Source organism: Sporobolomyces salmoneus (assembly GCF_050403485.1).
Source record: "Sporobolomyces salmoneus JCM6883 DNA, S_salmoneus_JCM6883_v1_ctg35, whole genome shotgun sequence".
Lineage (NCBI taxonomy): Eukaryota > Fungi > Basidiomycota > Microbotryomycetes > Sporidiobolales > Sporidiobolaceae > Sporobolomyces > Sporobolomyces salmoneus.
The window spans coordinates 171,957-188,852 of record NW_027481128.1 but is presented as its reverse complement, the minus strand read 5'-3'; the positions used below and the strand labels follow the sequence as shown (position 1 = coordinate 188,852).

The 16,896-nt window shown below is 50.6% G+C and overlaps 7 protein-coding genes across 7 annotated transcripts; 3 read left to right on the top strand and 4 right to left on the bottom strand.

Annotated features, from left to right (window-relative positions):
- Nucleotides 1-759: 759 nt before the first annotated feature.
- JCM6883_004207 (uncharacterized protein) lies at nt 760-1,893 on the top strand (the record flags this gene model as incomplete). The annotated part of the gene is made up of 1 exon (XM_076633245.1): nt 760-1,893. The coding sequence occupies one exon, from the start codon at nt 760-762 to the stop codon at nt 1,891-1,893; it is 1,134 nt and encodes a 377-aa protein (XP_076486850.1).
- Nucleotides 1,894-2,619: 726 nt separating this feature from the next.
- ISY1 (Isy1p) lies at nt 2,620-5,364 on the bottom strand (the record flags this gene model as incomplete). Its single annotated transcript, XM_076633244.1, has 10 exons — nt 2,620-2,996; nt 3,116-3,318; nt 3,406-3,580; nt 3,651-3,845; nt 4,319-4,338; nt 4,403-4,759; nt 4,831-4,931; nt 5,005-5,036; nt 5,100-5,163; nt 5,344-5,364. The coding sequence occupies 10 exons, from the start codon at nt 5,362-5,364 to the stop codon at nt 2,620-2,622; spliced, it is 1,545 nt and encodes a 514-aa protein (XP_076486849.1).
- Nucleotides 5,365-6,512: 1,148 nt separating this feature from the next.
- Nucleotides 6,513-8,788, bottom strand: JCM6883_004205 (uncharacterized protein; the record flags this gene model as incomplete). Its single annotated transcript, XM_076633243.1, has 11 exons — nt 6,513-6,685; nt 6,749-6,876; nt 6,943-7,024; nt 7,083-7,198; nt 7,257-7,398; nt 7,461-7,610; nt 7,686-7,791; nt 7,877-8,028; nt 8,104-8,234; nt 8,298-8,444; nt 8,619-8,788. 11 exons carry the CDS (start codon nt 8,786-8,788, stop codon nt 6,513-6,515), a joined length of 1,497 nt encoding a protein of 498 aa, XP_076486848.1.
- Nucleotides 8,789-10,160: 1,372 nt separating this feature from the next.
- On the top strand, nt 10,161-11,604 carry JCM6883_004204 (esterase/lipase family protein; the record flags this gene model as incomplete). The annotated part of the gene is made up of 5 exons (XM_076633242.1): nt 10,161-10,246; nt 10,319-10,428; nt 10,493-10,598; nt 10,677-11,225; nt 11,295-11,604. 5 exons carry the CDS (start codon nt 10,161-10,163, stop codon nt 11,602-11,604), a joined length of 1,161 nt encoding a protein of 386 aa, XP_076486847.1.
- A 271-nt stretch (nt 11,605-11,875) lies between these two features.
- On the bottom strand, nt 11,876-12,409 carry MGR2 (Mgr2p; the record flags this gene model as incomplete). The annotated part of the gene is made up of 3 exons (XM_076633241.1): nt 11,876-12,045; nt 12,114-12,275; nt 12,346-12,409. 3 exons carry the CDS (start codon nt 12,407-12,409, stop codon nt 11,876-11,878), a joined length of 396 nt encoding a protein of 131 aa, XP_076486846.1.
- Nucleotides 12,410-12,583: 174 nt separating this feature from the next.
- CCA1 (tRNA adenylyltransferase) lies at nt 12,584-15,024 on the top strand (the record flags this gene model as incomplete). The annotated part of the gene is made up of 8 exons (XM_076633240.1): nt 12,584-12,886; nt 12,965-13,081; nt 13,155-13,301; nt 13,363-13,653; nt 13,718-14,393; nt 14,453-14,554; nt 14,619-14,722; nt 14,788-15,024. The coding sequence occupies 8 exons, from the start codon at nt 12,584-12,586 to the stop codon at nt 15,022-15,024; spliced, it is 1,977 nt and encodes a 658-aa protein (XP_076486845.1).
- A 318-nt stretch (nt 15,025-15,342) lies between these two features.
- JCM6883_004201 (uncharacterized protein) lies at nt 15,343-16,826 on the bottom strand (the record flags this gene model as incomplete). The annotated part of the gene is made up of 7 exons (XM_076633239.1): nt 15,343-15,677; nt 15,758-16,084; nt 16,154-16,162; nt 16,231-16,367; nt 16,440-16,577; nt 16,658-16,684; nt 16,771-16,826. 7 exons carry the CDS (start codon nt 16,824-16,826, stop codon nt 15,343-15,345), a joined length of 1,029 nt encoding a protein of 342 aa, XP_076486844.1.
- Nucleotides 16,827-16,896: the final 70 nt, after the last annotated feature.

The following is a 16,896-nucleotide window of genomic DNA, read 5'->3' as shown; positions in this document are numbered from 1 at the left end:
TTTTTTTTTTTTTTTTTCTTTCTGTTTATTCATTTTTGCTATATTTTTTTTTTGTTTTTTTTTTTTTTTTTTTTTTTTCCCCCCCCCCCCCCCCCCCTTTCAATCGATGACCGGATGAACTGACATGCTCGCGATCGATTATAGCTGCCGCTGCCGCTGTCAAGGCTGCTCAATAGATAAACCAAGTTGGCGAAAAACCGGCGTATCTCTCGACTCTTTTCCTTAGTATTCCTCTTCCTTTTCTCCTCTGTTTGTCTTTCCTCCTCTTTCTTTCGACCTGTTCCAGCTACACTCTTCATCTTCTCTCTCTCTCACAACATATAAAGGTCATTAGCATTTTCGGTAGGTCGAGGCAGGTAGAGCTCGACAGTCGAGCTCTTTCATATTCAGGTATTTTGTGCAAAAACAAAAGAAACACAAACGATATCATGTGTCTTCTCGTCGGAATAGACTCAATAGCAGACAGGTTGAGGTTGTCTTCGTCGCCGTCGCTGTTCTTCTCCGCGGAAGACGACACGGATCGCTTTTCGAATGAAATGCGGACCCCTCGAAGACGAATCTCTTCTCTTTCTCACTCCCCTTTCCCTCCGACCCGAGCTTCTGCGTTCCCGCTTCGTGAGTCGTTCTCGGTTCTACTACCTTAGAGCGTCGTGTCTGATTCGCTGGCACCATTTCACTTCGCATGCTCCCCTTCACTCTCCTCCTCTTCGCTCTATCTCTCGTCACTCGTCCCCGACTCGATCCGACCTAGCCAGTTCGATGATCTCCTTCCTCCCGTACGACGCACTCGAATGCATTTTCGAACACGTCGAGGACGAACAAGATCTCGCTCGAAGCTGTCTCACCTCAAGACTCTTTCTCTCCATTGCTCAACCCCGACTTTACAACACCGTTCGCATAAGAATTGTCTGCTGGATCAATCGGAATGAAAATGGACAACTAGAGACCTATGGGTTGTCCACCCAAACAAGGCTTCTCCTCTCGAAACTCCGACAAAACCCTCATCTCTGTTCCCTCGTTCGTACCGTCAATTTGGAGGGCTTCTCTGTGGTTCTGGAAGACGTCGATGCCCTCGGGCCCCCGAAACCTCCCCTCGAAGCGACGGACCTGTTCGACAAACTTCTTCGACTCTTGCCCTCGGTGCAACGAGTCTGGTTGACTCGTATCCCGCACGCACTCTTGGTACCGATGGACAGTGTCGTCGAATGCTTTCAAGGATCACAGAAGGACAAGAGGATCCCCTCGTTTGGACTCCGTCCTCGCCATCCACTCGATTCCGCCAACGTCGCTGCACGAGGAGCGTACGAAGGTTTTGAACAGCCATACCCAACAGGCAGCTTCAAATCGGCCTTGTCTTTAGCGTCGATTCTCAGACGCTCCCATCAATCTCTCCGTTATCTGTCTGTTCACCTCACTCCCGATCTGGATCTTACGATTTTGGTCCACCTCGAACGTCTCGCCCTCAAATTACCTTACGAACCCTCGACGGTAGACACAGTCGTCGCTCGCGTCCTCTCGCCGATTTCCTCTCTTCGTTTCCTCCTCATCATCGAATCAGTCGGCAGACACACCTCTGTCGACGAAATCCTAACCAAAACCCTCGCCAACGCTCTCCCTTCGGGCCTCTCTTGCCTCTCTATCGAATACAATCACAAAATTTCGCCCAATTCGTTTGATCCGTTCCTTCAGGCCCTTTCGGCAACGAGCAGTCTGAAAACGATCAATTTCCATCATATGAGCCAGAGTCCTTACGAACCACTGTCAGGACCAGAAGCGTCATGGAGGGACCAATTACTAGACTCTGACAAGACCGGTCGCGAGACTCGTCTGATCAAGGAGATGAGATCGAGAGGAATCAGGTTAAGCTTCGACGAGAGATGGTCGATCTGGTAAAATGGGTAAGTTGGGACGGTTCTTGATGCCTTGTAACAGTTCTTGACCGCAATTTCCCATTACACCAAACAGTCTTGACGTCTTCACTCTGGTCGTGCATTCGAGCTGTAAGAAGTCAGAGAAGTCGAGGAAGATCGGTCGGAAACAAAGGATGTAGCGTCGGGAAGAGTCTGAGCGATTCGTTTGAAGGTGTCTGTCTGGCTTCCGTTGGTCTCTGTGCTATGTAAGGTCGGTTTTCGTTGACCGTTGTCCTTTTCTACCTGTCGCACGGACAGCGCCGCGACTTTCGAGTCTCAGCCATTTTGGAGTCTCGAGAGTCTTCGAGTTTCAGCTTGTCGAAGCGGCGACAGCTACCCAAACGCTAGTTTTCGTCGTCGTCTGACATCCGTTGCTCGCATATGTAGACAAGAGCTCTTCCCTTCAGCCGTGGCGCGCACTGCTGAATGCTCTCCCTGTAACCAGCAGCTTGAAGAGCGTCACTGCGAGAGCGGGAACACCGTGGTGATCATTGAGCCAGGTACCGAAGGGGGTCGAGAGCGATGAGGAACACTAACTGATTGAGGAATGTGGGAAGAGAGGAATCAGCTGAGTTTTGACGAGGAATGCAAGGGAATTCTTTCTGCTATGTCTCTCTCTCGAGTCCCAATCAGGCAGAGGGAATTGATGCTACAACACGGACTTTCTCATGACACCATCAAACAGTAAAAACAAACGAGAATAGCGACTTCAAGCTCCATACTCCTCGAGCAACATTTGTTTCTGTCTCCCAACCAAAGCTTTCTCCATCTCCTCCATCGTCAATAGCTTCGGTTGCTTCAGCAACTCGGGTTCGAAGATACTCTCAAACCCTTGTGCTTGTCCATTCGAAGAAGAAGAAGCGACAGCGGATCCATCCGAGAGTTTTGTTTTCTTCGTCGAAGATTTTGCGCTTGAGGCTTTACGTTTCCCATCTTGATTCACTGCTTCGGGTTCTTCTTCTGTTGTTGTCATGGGCGTATCGGTCGAGGAGGTGGAGGAGAGGTTGATGATTGATCGAGTGGGGAGAGGAATTGACGGTAATTGTTCGAATTCGCCTTCGAGGTTTTCGACTGCTTCTTCCCACGCTATCAGCAATAAAGGAGTGAGTCAGTGAGTCGTTCTCAACATACGAGCGGACATAGGCCGACCGCGAGAAAATCTCGAAGATCGCAAAATCGAGACAGAGAGGAATTGATGGCCTTACCTGTTTTCTCAGCCTCTAGCTCATCTTCCAGCAGCTTCTTCCCGCTCTCCCCTTGTTCAGCTTGATCTCCATAGTACTCGGGAGCAGCGTTATCGAAAAGGGAGATTTTTATAGTTTTGTACGATTCTAATTCTGCTTCGTTCGCGGCTGACGTCGAGAAGAGTTCCCGTACTCCCGGTAGTTCTTTTGCTCGACCGAAGTATCTATCGAAACAAACGATATCCGTGATCAGCAGTGATAGCGGAAGAGAGCAAGGAAAAGATTCCCTCGAGAGGGGAAATACAACTCACTTGTAACCTCGTTGCCCTGGTACTTCTCTGCCGTCTGCATCCGTCGATTTCCCCGCTGCCCTCTTGTAGTTTGCACCTCCCAGCGCGATGATCTGGTTCTCCCAATGCCATTTCTCCCTCAACAATTTATTAATCTGATCGTTCAAATCCCGAATCTCGTAATCCGTCAACCCAGCTGCCAACACACAGTCATCCGCCATCAGTCATCGTCTCACGACGACGGATAGAGCAGAGACGAGACTGACCATCCTGAATCTTTGAAACTTTCCTACTAACTTCCCTCAAGATCTCTCCCCTCCACCTCTCGCACTGTCTCAAGTCTTTACAACTCGCGGCAACTCGTGGTCGACGATCCGTCTTTTGCGCGAGTCCGAGTTCGGCCGCTTGGGCTTCTCGGAATCGATACAACATGGATTGCGCTTTCTCTTCATTACGGGCCACTGCGAGCGGAGAGAATGGTTAGTCAGGGTGCATGTGAGTCAAATGTGGTACCGAAGCGGGTAGAGCAGTGTAGAGAGCGCGGAGAGATGGAACTTACTGATGAGACTGCTAGATCACTTCTAGCTAATTCGGTTGCTGCTGAGGGTCTGACTGCGGTACTGTGTGGTAGGTGCTCTTCTGTGAAGCTGTAGAACGCGCTGTATGGCTGAGGTCGAAGTGAGAAGTGAGGAACAACTCCAGTCGATCGCTCTCATTTCGCTAAGTCGAATTTTGGGAAATTCAAAAGTGTCTATTTCGTCCAGCGAGCAAGCAAATCCGGAGGATGTATGCGGATACAAGGTAGTAATACGGAGGAAGGGAAAACAAGGGATGATAAAATTTGTATTTAGGGTCTACCAGGTGTTCGCTCGTCGCGCTTTTCTCCTTGCGGTCAAGCATGCGCAACATGTCGCAAAGAACCCGACAAACTCACAGCACAGAGCAGCAACGGTTCTACAGACGGAAACGAAATTGTCAGCTTTCGATTCTCGCGGGTGAGAGTGACTGAGAAACTTACACCCAAGTACCGGCAGAATAATTAATGTCGACATTCACATCGTAGTTGTTCTCGACGTACCTCCTTACGACATAGAAGAAGACGATATCCAGCACAACGCACACAACGGTTACGATGAACGAGAAGAGGGTGAAGAGCGAGGCGCAGAGGAATCCGATTCGATCCGAACACGCCGCAATCAAGAATGCTAGAAAAGCGATTCCGGTAGCGATCGGGTGGACGACAAAGGCCTTCGTGACGGACCGAATGGTGTCTTGCGTACTTTGATCGACTCCGTTTCCCGTGATCGTGGCGATTTCGTTGATGATGGGAGGAATCGTGTACCCAAGTTGGGTCGGACTACATTGGTCTTGTCCACTGAAAACGGAGACGGGAGAGGGGAGATCGTGAGAAAGCTTCAAGGTAGATTCTGACGAAATTCGACTCACTTTGCGATGTTGTAGCAGTACCCGAAAACTCCGAATTTGATATCACTTGTCACTGGTACCGAGATCGACGAAGTAGCAGAGATTGAAGCTGCGACTCGAGCCTATGAGCGAAACGAAAGAACGAAGAGTTAGAGAATCGTTTCGGAAAGAAATCGGGAGATCTTGCAAGCTCACCTTTGCGATAGCGAAATCTCGATCAGGTCCGACTAGGGAGTACCGAGAGGTGTTAGCCAAAGGTCCGGATGGATGGATACAACCGCGGAACTCACATAGAGGGGAGGTCAAACATGACACTAGAAGGAGCACGAACGCGGCGAAAAGGAGAAAGGTTCCCTGTATATACGAGCAACAGGTCAGTAGCCGTATGGTTTCACCGCCTTGTCTTTAGCTCTCCGCCCGTGATCCAGCGTCCATGAGGCTTCAAGAGAGATGAGAATGACCTCATTCCACCTCGAGCCTCCTGCCCCGTCTCCCTGTGCAGATCTAGCATTCTAGCAGGATGTGGAGACTTACGAAATGATGGAAGCCTAGCATAGTCGTCTATGAAGATTGATGATCGAGAGGGAGGCGCTGCAGATCAAGGAAGTTTGATGAAGACGGTGGAGGATCGAGCGTTGAGGTGTGAGAGTCGTTTCCGTGTACAGTAGATGCGAGATGCAGTCGATGAAGTCCGGTTGAGCAGGAAGCAGAGAGAGAGATGAGAAGAGAGGACCTTTTTTCGAGCTGCTGCGAGCAAGTTCCGCAGATTGGTAGGCGGTGCAATCCTCGAATTTCCTCGATCAATTGACAATTTGAGGACTCGTGCACGAGAGCGTGCGAGGTTTCGAAACGACGATTCGAAAGGACGACGAACTGTGCACCCGAATCGTTCGTCGTGAGTTGGCTCTTTCGCCTTCATTCTCCGTCTCAGGCAAGGCTCGTTCGTGGCAAGTGTAAGCTTCTATGCTCCGGTGCTGTGAACCCCCATAGAAGCCGATCACTGGAGGCAGGACGAGGGCTTTTCTTCCTCCTTCAAGTTCCCCGAGATCCTCGATTTCCTCGCAGTTATGTGTGCTGCTCTCGTCTCGAGCATAACCTCGCTTCGACAAAGCCGAGGAAGAAACCTTGACGATTGCAGCGAAAGGAGTGCGACGTAAGTGACGGAGTGAGCTGTCGAGAGCAGGGAAGAGAAGAACTCACGGACTACCACGGCCTGACCAAAGTTTTTGACAAAGGCCGTTGCCAAACTGATGACTCCCCAGATGACAATGGCGGCTGGTAGGAAGAGCGAAGGCCGTCCCGAGTATTGAAAGAGCATGTTTGACGGAATCTGCGCGAGTCGAAGGAAGATTAGACCTCGCCTCAGCACCATAGGGACGCGGGCCCGGACTCGCCTGCATCAGATTACAGCCAAAAAGCTGCTACGAGAGTCTGTATCGATTCACATTGGAGGTATAGAGCAGGAGCACGAAGGTTGAAGTGGCGATACGAAAGCTTTGATCATCTGCAACCCTTGCCTTGTTGACCGCCGCCCTCTCCGTCTTGCAGGTCGCTGAAGCTCTCGAGGTCCCACGAGCTCACACCAGTAAGGAGGAGGATACGTACTGACCATTAACGCGGAAGAACCAAGTGAAATCTAGACAAAAAAATCCACAAAGAAAATATATACCCTGGAGTCTAACCACGACACAAAGTAGACCGCTCTATAAAGTGTAACGGAATCCAGCCGGGAAATCCATGGGATCGAGTCCCTTGTGTTCTTGACCGAGAACTTCACCTTCATCCCTCGCTTCGAGTCGCTTGTTGAGACGGGCGAGAGTCCATCGGTGGAAAGTGCAGCCGGCGATGGCAAAGACGAAGGTACTGATGCAGATGGCTGTGGAATGGACGAACTATAAGCTGGGATCCCAAGCGAGAGGAAGCAGGAGGGGAGACCCACCGTAGGATTTCGCGTAGGTAGGAGCCCACGAAGCGTCGAAGCAGTAAGCTCCGGCGACGTTACCGAGCTGAGAGAAAGCGTTGACGAAAGCGATCGATACGGCACGCTTCATCGAAGGGCGAGCGAAACTGTGACAGCGAGAAGTCAGCTCCTTGAACGCCGTATCCTTCGAAGTCGAGGAAATTAAGACTCACGTAGCGGAAACCCACGCGAGGAAACAGACGAATCCGGAGTAGGATTGAGCTTGAAGGAAGAGGGCGAAGTAACGAGCTCCAACTGTGAATGAAGCGAGAATGAGCTTTGTCTCGGTTCGAGCGGAGAGAGAAAAACTGACAGTTTTGGGTCGACATTCCGATGATGAAGCCGATGATTCCAATCGAAGCAGGGATGACGATGTGCCAGTAACGTTCATTGGTCTTGTCAGAGTGGCGAGAAACGAAGAATGCGCAACTAGAACGGAAAAGAGGGTCAGTTTCAAGAGTGACTTGAGAAGCGCGGTTCAGCTCACATGGCAGCGAAAGCGAAAGGAGGAGCACAGAGGAGGAGGGAGAATTGCTTCGCGTAACCGAGGGACGCCGTGAGTTGAGGGAAGAATTGGTTGAAACTGAGTCCGACCGTCATCGATGTGAGCGAGAGAGCCATGACCCAGACTAGCAGTGGCACAGAACGTCAGTGCTGAGAAGTGGTCGGGTACATAGCGAGAGATACGTACGTTTGTAGTCGCAAAGAGCCATTTTCAAAGCTTGGAAAGTCGAAACCTTCGTCTCATCTTTCATACCGGTATCTTCAGTCATCCTGGTCTCGGCGAGATGCTTCTCGGTAGCGGAGAATCCTCGAGAGTTGTGAGGGAAATCGGGAAGGACTGTCGTGAGTTGCGAGGGAAGACGTCCGTCAGTTCGAGAAAGATGATCGTCGGAATTCAAGTAGAAGCACTCACTGAAAGCGGTGATCACACCGACGAAGCAAGTGAGAGCTCCTTCAATGATGAATAGCCAGTGCCATGCTCGCATTCCTTTTGCTCCTTCCATCGTTTCGAGAATTCCCTGTTGAAGACGAAACGAAAGGTTCAGGGTCAGTATAGTCCGCGTAACGACGTCGCTACATTTGCTGCAGGTGGAAGATACTCACGTAGGCGATCAAGGGACCGAAAGCGTTTGAAATGAGGGAACCGCAGTAAAGAATCGTAATTCGAAGACCGAGCTCGTTTCGTCGATACCATGAACTGAGGACCAAGATCGCACCAGGGAAGAACGCAGCTTCGACAAAGCCGAGGAAGAAACCTTGACGATTGCAGCGAAAGGAGAGCGACGTAAGTGACGGAGTAAGCTGTCGAAAGCTGGAAAAGAAGAACTCACGGACTACCACTGCCTGACCAAAGTTCTTCACAAAGGCCGTGGCCAAACTGATGACTCCCCAGATGACAATGGCACCAGGAAGGAAGAGAGAAGGTCGGCCCGAGTACTGAACGAGCATGTTTGACGGAATTCTGAACGATCGAAACAGGATGAGTTCTCGCTCCAGCGCAATACGGTGAAAATTTTCGACTTACTGCATAAGTATGTATCCTACGTATAGGATGGAAAGCAGCGTAGGGTACTCTTGTCCTTTCAATCCTAGATCGGTAACGACACCGTACGATTTCGCGGCGCTCAATGCTTGTCGATCAATATAATTTAGAATGTATATGACGATGAGGCTAGGAGAGGCAGAGAACGACATCAGCTCGATGAATCCCGAGCGAGGAGGAGGCCAGGAGGAGGCGTTGGGAGATATGGCCATCAGAAAGAAGAAAATCGAAAAATCGACCTCAACTCGGTTCTCCCTTCTTCCAGCCCTCTCCCTCACCTCAGTCATAGATAAGGGTACTCACATCAAGAATCTAGCGTCCAACTTCCTCAACAAACGTTTCTCGAGTCGTTCACGGTCGACAATTTGTCCACCTTCGAGAGCTGACGTTGCGAGGGTTCCATTCTCCTTCTGATGATGCTCGAACGCTTCCTGTTCCTTGACATCTTTCCTAGTGTCTTCAAGGTTCGACATCGTGGTCGTAGTGAAGGGAGTGAGGGAGAAAAGGCGGTCTGCGAAGGTTGCGAAATCGACTCTGAGGAGTTCTGCTCGAGGGAAGAGTCGTAGAGTGCCGGTAGAAGGTCGAGTACAGTACTGCTGCAATGAAAGCTCAGCGATGGGAGAGAGGAGGAGGGAAGAGGAAGGGGGACTCCGTACGGAAAACTCCAAGTTTTTTCGAATTATTTCGGGTGCCCCTTCTCGTCCGCGTTTTTAGCGTGTTGGCGCTTATTTGGAGCTCCAAAGTCTTCATCTTTCTTCCAAATCCCCCACCTTCGCTCTCTCTTCTTTCCTGCACAATTGGTTTTACACGCGGTAACCACCGTTTTCTTTGCGAGTTTCGGAGATGTCGGATCGATCAAAGAGAAACACAAGCCTGCTCGGCGCTCCCATTCGCCTTTCGAAGGTTTCGTCGGAGAAGAACGGGAACCCGACTGAATGGTCGACGGCGTCTCCCACGCTCCGACGATTCAGCATTCGCCGCCAAGGAAGCTTCCCTGTATTTCGAGGAGATGAGATCGATGAGAGAATGGCGGGAAGACGACCGGGAGAAGGCAGAGAAGCATGAAGCGATTGAATCAATGGGGAGCTAGTGAGCTTTGAGCTGTTCGTTCGCTTCTGACGGAAGGGAAGCGGGTGCAGAAGTGCGAACATACCTAGAGAGTAGAACGGGAGAAGACAAAGTGAGGAAACGACTGAGAAACTGAGACTTGGCAAGACAGTCAGTTCGAGCTCGAAAGAGCGTTCTTCGAGCCACGACAGCGTTTGACCTAGGTGAAAAGCTCACTACCAGCACGTCGCGACGAGACTGTTCAGCTGAGGCAGGTCAAAGCGTCGCGCGAAATCGCACGATGCCAACCGGGCGAAACGTTGAAAGTTCGAACCTCGAGCTCGCACGAAGTCTCGAGTCGCGCAATGTCCGTTTGTCGTCTCAGCGAGGTCTTCGGCAATGAATTTGATCTGCTCAAGGAGAGCAAGGCGTCAGTAGCCTAGCAGCCATCCCGGAAAGACAACTTATAAGCGAAATCTCACCAAATTCACACACACCTTCCCCTTCTCAGTGCTTTGTTGCGGGTTCCTCTCCGGTCTCAAGCACCCCAGTTTCCGTCCCGTCAGTCCTCGCTGTCGTTCAGCGTCGAGCAGAGCGTCAGAGCTGACACGTCGTACGGAGGCTCGAACCGTTGTTCATTGAGACTTCAGCTGGAATTGAGGCGTCGGGGAGGCGGCGAAGGTTCTATAGACTCGTGTTGTGAGTCTATAGTCGCGCTTGATAGGATCAGTTTGTTGAGTGAATGGTCGATAGAAGAGAGGTGATTCTGCGAGTTTCGTTTCTTCTTCCTCATTGAACATGTCCGACACTACCACCACTTCCGCCGGATCCAGAGAACTAGTAATCGGTACCTTCGTGCATGGCTTCAAAGGCGGGAGCGATACGTACGTCTCTTCAAGGCTTATTGCATCATCAATTTCCCTAACTGATGAAGTCGTTTTCCTCCGTCAAAACAGCTTTGCGGACTTTCCACAACGTTTGAGAGCCATCCTGGCACCTAGTGGAATCGAGTTCGAGCCGGTGGTGTACCCTCCGTTTGATACGAGAGGAGAGCTACGAGTCGCCGGCAAGATTGATCTCCTCCCTCCTCCCCGCAAGAGACGATGAGCTGATCCAGAGTACCGTAACAGTCGATAATCATATAACATGGCTGATCAATGTAGTAGCGGAAAAGAAAGCTGAGTATCGAAGCAGAGGTGGAACGGGTCAAGTTCGTTTGATCTTGTTAGGTCATTCGTGAGCTTTCCCTTACTCCTGCTCTCGGAACGACTCGCGACTGATGTCAGGACGCTTGCTTTCCGCTTGGCGTGGTAGTATGGGTGGCCTCGTGATCTCCGATACTCTCCTCTCAACACTCTCCTCAGCTTCTCTCCCAATCCTCGGTTTAATCGCCTACGATTCCCCACTCCTCGGGCTCAATCCTCGAGTATTCAAATCGACGTTCGACAAAGCGATGGACTGGACGAGCAAGGGACAGGCCGTGCTGACAACCCTCGGAGCTGGTTATGGATTATTCAAGAGTGCTACCGGCAGCACGACTCAGAAGGAACAAGCCAGCACACCAACGAGTAGTACGAGTGCGTCGAAGGGAAAAGGGAAATCGAAAGAAGTTACAACGACAACCGACTCGAAATCGGAAACGAGCTCGACTGGATGGGGTTTCCTCGCTTCTTCAGTCTTAGCGGGTACAGCTGCCGCGGCGGTCGTAGGTGCTGGCTGGTATAATCGAGATAAGTTGGTCGAACACTGGACTTGGGCGACGAGTCATTTGTCGTTCGTTGGAGAGTTGTGGAAAGTGAGCGAACTGGAACAGAGATTGGAGGACGTTGTCAGCTGTAGGGAGAAGGGTATCGGGTTCCACTGGTTAGTGCCTTCTCTGACTTACATCTCGGCGTCAGGCCCTCGGAACGACGCTAACGTATTCTCCCTTAGTTTCTACACTCTCCACCCGCCAAATCCTTCCTCGCCCGCCGCCCGTACTTTCCTCATTCTCCCGACCAAACCCGCACAACTCTCTCTCTTCACTCCGTCAACGAACACCCGAGCTGACGGCGAGATTCAAGCTCATGTCGAAATGTTCGATAAGAGTGACGGAGTGTACGACTTGGGGAGGGAGACGGCTAGGTTGATCAGCGAGTGGGTTGAGAGCGCGAGAAAAGGAGAGATGGGGTATTGGGAGGGAGATCCGGAGGCAGAGAAGGAGAAGGAGGACGAGAAGGAGAAAGACGAGAGAATGGTTTGAACGAACGATCTATCGGAGGAGGTTTCGCTTGCGGGTCTGTGTACTGTACTCATAAGAAGGAAGTAGTTTGTTGTCTCATACGTCCGTGGATAGCTTCTTTGTTGTCATTCGTTGCTCTCTGTAATTTCTGTCTCTCATCGAATCTCTCTCACTCTCGCGGAATCGTCTGAAGAGGGGTGATAAGACTATTTTGCCGAGCACTTCATGTAAATTGTCAATTCGTTCTTTGCTTCGTTTCCCGCCGCGCCTCATCAAGACGAGGTTCCATTCCTTAGTTGTCCTTTTCGAAGACCTGACCCCTCCGTCTCCAAGATTGCATGATCGGGGATTGAGCGACGGCGTTCTGAGTGTAAGTGGGTACTCCAACTGCTTTGCCTTGATCGATTTGTAGTTGAGCCCATTCATTCATCGTTAAACCATCCGTTCGAATAACCGATCCAACTGTAGGAGAAAGCGGGGTTCGAGTCAGTCGTTTGAGAACCCCTCGAAGCCAGCAACAGTCAACCTACTAGACATGAAGAATGCGAAAGTAGCTCCCGACGAGAGCATATAAGTCGAAATTGAAGGCAAGAAACCTTTAGGTCCGGCACCTCGAGTAATCACAGCGAAGGAACCGAAGATGAACCCGATCGTTAATCCAACCATTCCTCCAGTGAACGCTCCCATCTTCACTACCAGCATGAGGGTAGAGGGAGAGTCAGTGAGATGAAGCGGAAGAGAGGAGGGGAGAGGAGAACTAACTCTTGTCAAACATGGAGGGCTCGCCTCCGGCTGCTCCAGGGTGGGCCATAGGTGGTGGCGGCATGTTTCTCGGATTGTTTCTGGTTGGTAAAGGTGGTGGAACCGGGAAGAAAGTCCTTCGAGAATTGTTCCTTCCGTTTCTTGATCTCTTTCATCGTCAATCACCGGCTTCGGAACGACTAGCACCCCAGTCGAATGGTCTACTGAACAATAGCACTCTCACCACTTCCCGTCTTGAATGCTCCGACGCTCACTTCGAATTTCCACCTTCATTCGTTCAACCTCGTCTTCGTCCCTCCCTTTACGCTCTCCCAGCTACTCCATTCGCTCGATGTCTATCCCAACGATCGCCCTGACGCCGAACGAGCAAAGACTTGCGGGTCTACTCGTCGAATGCGCGGAATGGGTCGATCGAAACCCTCAGAAAGTCGATGATATCAGACTGAAGGATGAGAATGGGGAGTGGATTGGGAAGTTGAGAGGACGGGGAGAGGACGAGAAAGTTGAATTGCGAATCGCGGGAGGATGGGTGAGGGATAAAGTGAGTCGCGCAATCTGTTCGCGAAACTAGAGAATCAGCATTCAACTGACCTGGAGACCTCTGTCTACGACTAAATAGCTACTAGGCAAAGAGTCGGACGATATAGATATCTCAACTTCGCCAGACCCGATAACTGGGTTGAAATTCGCTACTCTGTTCGAGCAATATCTAGAAACTCTCGATCAACGACATCTCGTTCGCTCAACTCCTTTCCTCTCTCATTCTCATCGAAGAGACGGCAAGCTAACACATGAGTCATTCTGGGTAGATGGGTAAACTAACGAAGATTGAAGCGAAACCTGAACAATCGAAACATCTAGAAACTGCCACAGCGAGAGTTTGCGACTTATCAGTAGATTGGGTACAACAGAGGGGTCAAGAAGTGTATTCTCCTGGTTCTAGAATTCCTACTGTCGTGAGTTCCTCTCATCATCCTGCTCTCCTTCGAACTTTCCTGACCAAGCTCCGCCTCGTAGGCTTTCGGATCACCCCTCGAAGACGCCGAAAGACGAGATCTCACGATCAACGCCCTCTTCTACAACCTCCGTACACGGCAGATTGAAGACCAGACTGGCAAAGGCTTGTCCGACCTTGGTTTCCGTCTCCCTTCTCACCCGAAACGGATTCGAACCCCTTTGGAACCGTTTCAGACATTCAAGGATGATCCGTTGAGGGTCGTAAGGGCGGTGCGATTCGCTGCGAGGTTCGGAAGAGAATTTGAATTGGATGAGGAACTGGTCAGAGCTATCGAGAGGGAAGAAATCCGAGTAAGCAACTCCTCGCCGTTCTTCGGACCTAGCCGCGACTAACGCGACTCTGCACACTTGACAGCAAGCACTGCTGGACCCGAAAAAGATCAGTCGAGAACGAGTCGGAGCCGAGCTGGACAAGATGCTGCTAGGGAAAGATCCCGAATACGCTTTCGAACTTATCGAACGACTTCATCTTCACCCTCTCGTCTTCCTCTATGATCATTCGACGACGTTCCAATCTTCTTGCACCGATCCCTCCGAATCTGAGACTCCTCCTCCTCTACCGGAGACTTCTATTTCAGTCACCGCCTCGAACATCCTCACTTCCCTCGTCAGAAATCGCAACGACAACACCCAATTCCCACCTCTCCACTCTCTCCTAAAACTACACACTATCTCTCCTCCGCCTCTCCCACCTCACTCAACTCTTCCTCCTTACCCCGCACCGATTCCCCTTCCGTCTTCTCCCTCTTCCCCAACCACTCCTCCCCTCGCAACCATCTACCCTCACACCCTCAAACGTCTCTACCTCTCCTGTGGTCTCCTGCCACTCTACGACCTCTCGACGATCGAGAAGAAGAAGACGATTTGGATTGGTGAGAAAGTGATTCGGGACGGGATCAAGGGTCCAACGATCGATGCGGCGTTTTGTAAGAAGCTTAGGGAAGGGTGGGAGGTGTTACATGCGGAAGTGGAGAGACTTGCGAAGGAGAAAGAGGGGGAGAGGAACGATGAACCAGATCGAGTTAGATTAGGTAAGTTCTTTTCTTGCCCTTGCTGAGCGGAGATGCGAAACTGATAGCAATCGAGATAGGTATGCTACTGAGGAATCCTTCGATTCACGATGGACAACACATGAGATGGAACGTTGGACTGTTTTGGTCACTCGTGGTAGACCTCGTCAAAGCTCAGAATGGTGCGTGGTCACAGTCATCTTAGCTCATTGAAACAGTGACCTAGATGGAACGTCCAGTGCACAGATTCAAATCGACAAATCGAATTGATCAACGCTTACAATCGTTTCGTCGGGAGGATTTTGACTCTCAAGTTGGATTCGGGCGCTTTTGCACCTCCTTTACTAGACGTGAGTTCCCCCTCTCCCTCCTCTTCTCCTGTCACTCAAGCTGACCTCGTCGACGTTCTCTCTAGGGTAAAACGATCAATACTCTCCTGCCCTTTACTAAATCTTCCCCTGCGATGGTCTCTATCTTGAACCTCGTGATCGAACGCCAACTCGCCCTACCGGAATCTACGAAAGAATCCATGACGGAATGGTTAATGACGGAAGAGATGAGGGGTATCGTTGAGGGCTTGTGTGAGAAAGTCAGGAGAGATAGAGGAGGGAATTCGACGGCGGGTGTGAAGAGGAAAGGAGGGGGAGGATAGATGAAATGATGACGAGGGAGTAACAGGAAGGTAGGATATGGACTAAAAGCATCGCCCATCTTGATCAGTTGCAAAATATCTCGCTCGCATCGCAGAATTCTCGCAACTCCCTCACACGGGTCGTATACGGAGAGAGATGGAATGCATAAATGCGAGTAGTTTTCTTTTGTTTTACACAGAGAAACGAAAACAGGTTGTAAAAATGGATTTTTTGACCGCACAGCAAACTCGTCTCTTCCTTTTCCCTCCAAGAACCTCGTCCATCTGCTTGAAGTATCATATTCCGCTTTCTCCTTTCCCTTCTGTACTTCCGTCGCTCTAGTCTTTCTTGACAGGAGTACTAGGTCTCGGAATCGTCTTCCTTCTCCTTCCTCCAACTTTGCCATCCCCAATGACTCCCCTTCCGGGTCCCTTGTCCTTCTTGACCTTCTTGACCTCTCCCTTCTCATCGACGACCTCCTCTTCTCCAGAAGATCCCGAGGTCGCGCCTCCGTTGAATCCGGGAGGGGGTTTTCGAGCTACGAGACGTTTCTTCGACGAGGATTTCTTCGAGGAAGAAGCGTATTGAGGGAAGTAGTTCGAGATGATGTAGTTAGGGATCCAGGTATCTTTCCAAGTGGGTTTGACGGCGAGATCCTCAGTGAGAAGAGTTTCTATCAATCCGAAAGAAAAGAATGATCAGTTTTTCGCTCTCGTTTCAGTTCGGAGAGAGAAAGAGGGACGAGGTTTTTACCTTTACGGTTCTCTACGATATAAACATCTTGACCTTCAATCATCATTTCAATAGTCGAACCCGCACCGATCGGTTTCCCACCATTAACTCCGGGTAATCCTAACGGATCTCCTTGATCCCCAGTCTTGACCTTGAGCTTTTTCTTTCCCGGTTGAACTTGTTTCGTAGGTCCCCACGCGGCTTCGAGAGCTTGGTTACGGAACGCAGTGATGCGCATTTTTTGAACTCGAGCGGTGAGGTAGAGGAAAATGTATTGGACGAAGAGGGAGAAGACGAAGAGTCCGGCGACGACCGAGGTGAGTCCAGGTCGGTAGCGAGAGTAGTAGTCTGTACGTCAGGGATTCGAGTCAGTACAGCTATCGAGTCGGAGTGAGAATAGGGGAAAGAGTTTCTTACATCCAGTTCCTGTGCGAAATCACAAGAAGAGTCAGCTCAGAGTCAACAACAAGCTGATAGTGACAGGATAGTCTTACCTCTCCATTTCGGTACACCATTCTCATAGAAGAAGTCATACCTCTTCCTCTTTTCCGCGTCCCTCAAAATATTGGTGATCAATCCCAACCTCGCGAATCGATCCGCAATCTTCTTGTTATTCGGGTTCTTATCCGGGCTACTCATTCACACACTCCCCTCGTTAGCTCCTGCACTCACGAGGAAGAGGAAGAGGAGAGGGGAGGCTTACTGAAGTTCGAGAGAACGTTTACGATAAGCTTTATTGATTTCTTTATCCGAAGCAGATTTCGTCGTGTTGAGGAACGAGTAGAACGTAGTGCCTTTTCCTTCGGCAGATTCGAGCGCTGAAACGATATCGAACAATTCACTATTGAACGAGCCGCGTCGATTTCCACTCGTCAGTCTGCAGCGGGAGGGGAAACGTAGAGCGAGGATGTGAGAGCTTACTGATCTTCGTTGGTCCATGCGAGAGCACTATCGAGGCGGGAGAAGAGAGGAGATAGTTAGCGATGAGATCCTGCCACGAGGAGGGAAAGCGAGAGGAGAAGGACAGGACTCACGGTTGAGCGAGTACTGCTACAGCAGCACAAGTCGCTACGAACGGTACTAATTTCATTCCTCTGCTGCTGTCGAGTCGTGAGTCGTAGAGGTGAAGGAGAGAGACTTTCGCCGGGTTCTGGGCCGAG